This window comes from Sphaeroforma arctica (genome assembly GCF_001186125.1).
Source record: "Sphaeroforma arctica JP610 unplaced genomic scaffold supercont1.316, whole genome shotgun sequence".
Taxonomy (NCBI): domain Eukaryota; class Ichthyosporea; order Ichthyophonida; genus Sphaeroforma; species Sphaeroforma arctica.
Window position 1 is genome coordinate 87461 of NW_014040242.1, and position 2195 is coordinate 89655.

The 2195-nt window shown below is 39.3% G+C and overlaps 1 protein-coding gene across 1 annotated transcript in view; it reads right to left on the reverse strand.

The window, feature by feature from the left end:
• Nucleotides 1-1956, reverse strand: part of SARC_05128 (vacuolar protein sorting-associated protein 4B) — a gene marked incomplete at its 5' end in the record, with an annotated part of 8947 nt that extends 6991 nt beyond the window's left edge. Inside the window, 2 exons of the mRNA XM_014301021.1 lie at nt 390-604; nt 1843-1956. Coding sequence (XP_014156496.1) covers nt 390-604; nt 1843-1956 — 329 coding nt within the window. The remainder of the gene's footprint in view (nt 1-389; nt 605-1842) is intronic.
• Nucleotides 1957-2195: the final 239 nt, after the last annotated feature.

Genomic DNA, 2195 nt, shown 5'->3' on the forward strand with positions numbered 1-2195 from the left:
ATATATTTTAAATAAATGAATAAATAAATAAATAAATAAGCAAATAAACAAACTAATAAACGAATAAATAGATAAATGAATAAACATAGTGAGCTATTGAGGTCACTCGTATCGTCCCAGTGCGTATGCTTGGTCAAGAGTGTATTTTGGTGATCATATGAGGACACCCGTCGTACAATACACTCGGCGAGGCCATACAAACCAGTCCACTTACTAAACCCTAAACCCTAAAATCATTCTACTAACCTAAACCCTAAATCCTACAATAATTACACTACCAGTGAAGTACATGACCAAGCTCACACCTTGACATTAGGGTTCTAGGGTTTTCACGAACACAGACACACCTTGACGTTAGGGTTCTAGGGTTTTCACGACCACAGACCCACCTTGACATTAGGCTTCTCGGCCACAATGGCGCCCTCCAGCGCCTCTCGCATCTCACTCGTCTCCTTATCATCGTCATCGGCTGTCCCCCCATTCCTTCCTGCCGCCTCAGCTTTGTGTGACTTGTTGTTGATGTACTCCTTCAGCGTCTCCGCACGGTTCATATACTCACTGCACTTCTGTCTGAGCGACTCGACACTGCGAGGGTTCTTATCATCTGACACGCATAAAGATAGCATAGACACAACACTGTTAGTGGTAGGTATGAGTGTTCCTATCATCTGACACGCAGTGCAATGGCATAGACACACTGTTTGTGGTAGGTATGAGTGTTATTATCATCTGACACCCATTGAGATAGAAAACCCTAAAATCCACAAAACCCTACACCCTACACCCTAGAACCCATACGGCTAGCACATGGAACGTTTCGGCGAAACTCATAAAATAATTCACACAGACAATGATACGTCGTATACTTCACATTGAAGAGGTTTAGGTTTATAACCCCTAAAACCCTAAACTCTAAAATTCAAGAATATAAAAACCCTAAACCCTAAAATCTAAGAATAGAAAAACCCTAAACCCTGAACCCTAAATTCCAAAAATAGAAGTAACCCCTAAAATCTAAGAGATAGAAACCTTAAATCCTGAAAATCCAAGAATAGGAAAACCCTAATGCCTAAACAACACAGAATAGAAAACTCTAATCCCTAAACAACACCCCAGCTCAAACTAGAGCAAATACTCCATCGTGAGCGCATGAATAATGTCTAACACACACACAAAGGCACACACACAGACAAAGACACACACACAGGCACAGACACACACACACACACACAGACACACACACACACACACATACACAGACACAGACACAGACACAGACACAGACACACAACTAGAATAAGGCTGCGGTGTACGTGAGTGCATATATCACGCACACACACATTTTGGGTTTAGGGTTTATCAGATACATTTTCTAAACCTTAAATACATTCTAATGGCGGCGAGCACAGGCTGGGTTGGGGCAACAACTTATTAGAATGCACAGGGGTTGGCTGTACACCTGAGCAGAGACAGACGATGTGGAGACAGACTTACACAACAGATCACACTTAATGGAATGCACACTACTTACACACTACATACATGTGCAAAACATGCTACATGCACACTACATACATATACAATAAATGCTACATACACATTACATACATATCCAAAACATGTTTCATACACATTACATACATGTACAATAAATGCTACATACACATTACATACATATTCCAAACATGTTTCATACACATCACATACATACGCGATACAAGCAGGGACGGGCCATTACACACATACACTTGATGGCCATTACACACATACACTTGATGGTCATTACACACATACACTTGATGGCCATTACACACATACACTTGATGGCCATTACACACATACACTTGATGGCTAGCATAAAGTACTCCAGAGCAGAATTGTACAGACGATACGCCTCCTCATAGTTCTCCAGGCGGTCTTGCTCTGTGGCCTGAGTGACTGTTTCTATGGCTTTCTACATACGTGAACAAAGATATGTCACACAGGTGTGAGAGACACGGTACGCTTTTGAGTTCGTTCTGTGTGTTCGAAATATGCAGATATAGAAATATAGATCTATAGATAGGTACATGTATTTATATATATAAATCGATACATAAATACAACTATAAATATATATATATATATATATATATATATATATATATATATATATATATATAATAATAATAATAATATATATATATATATANANA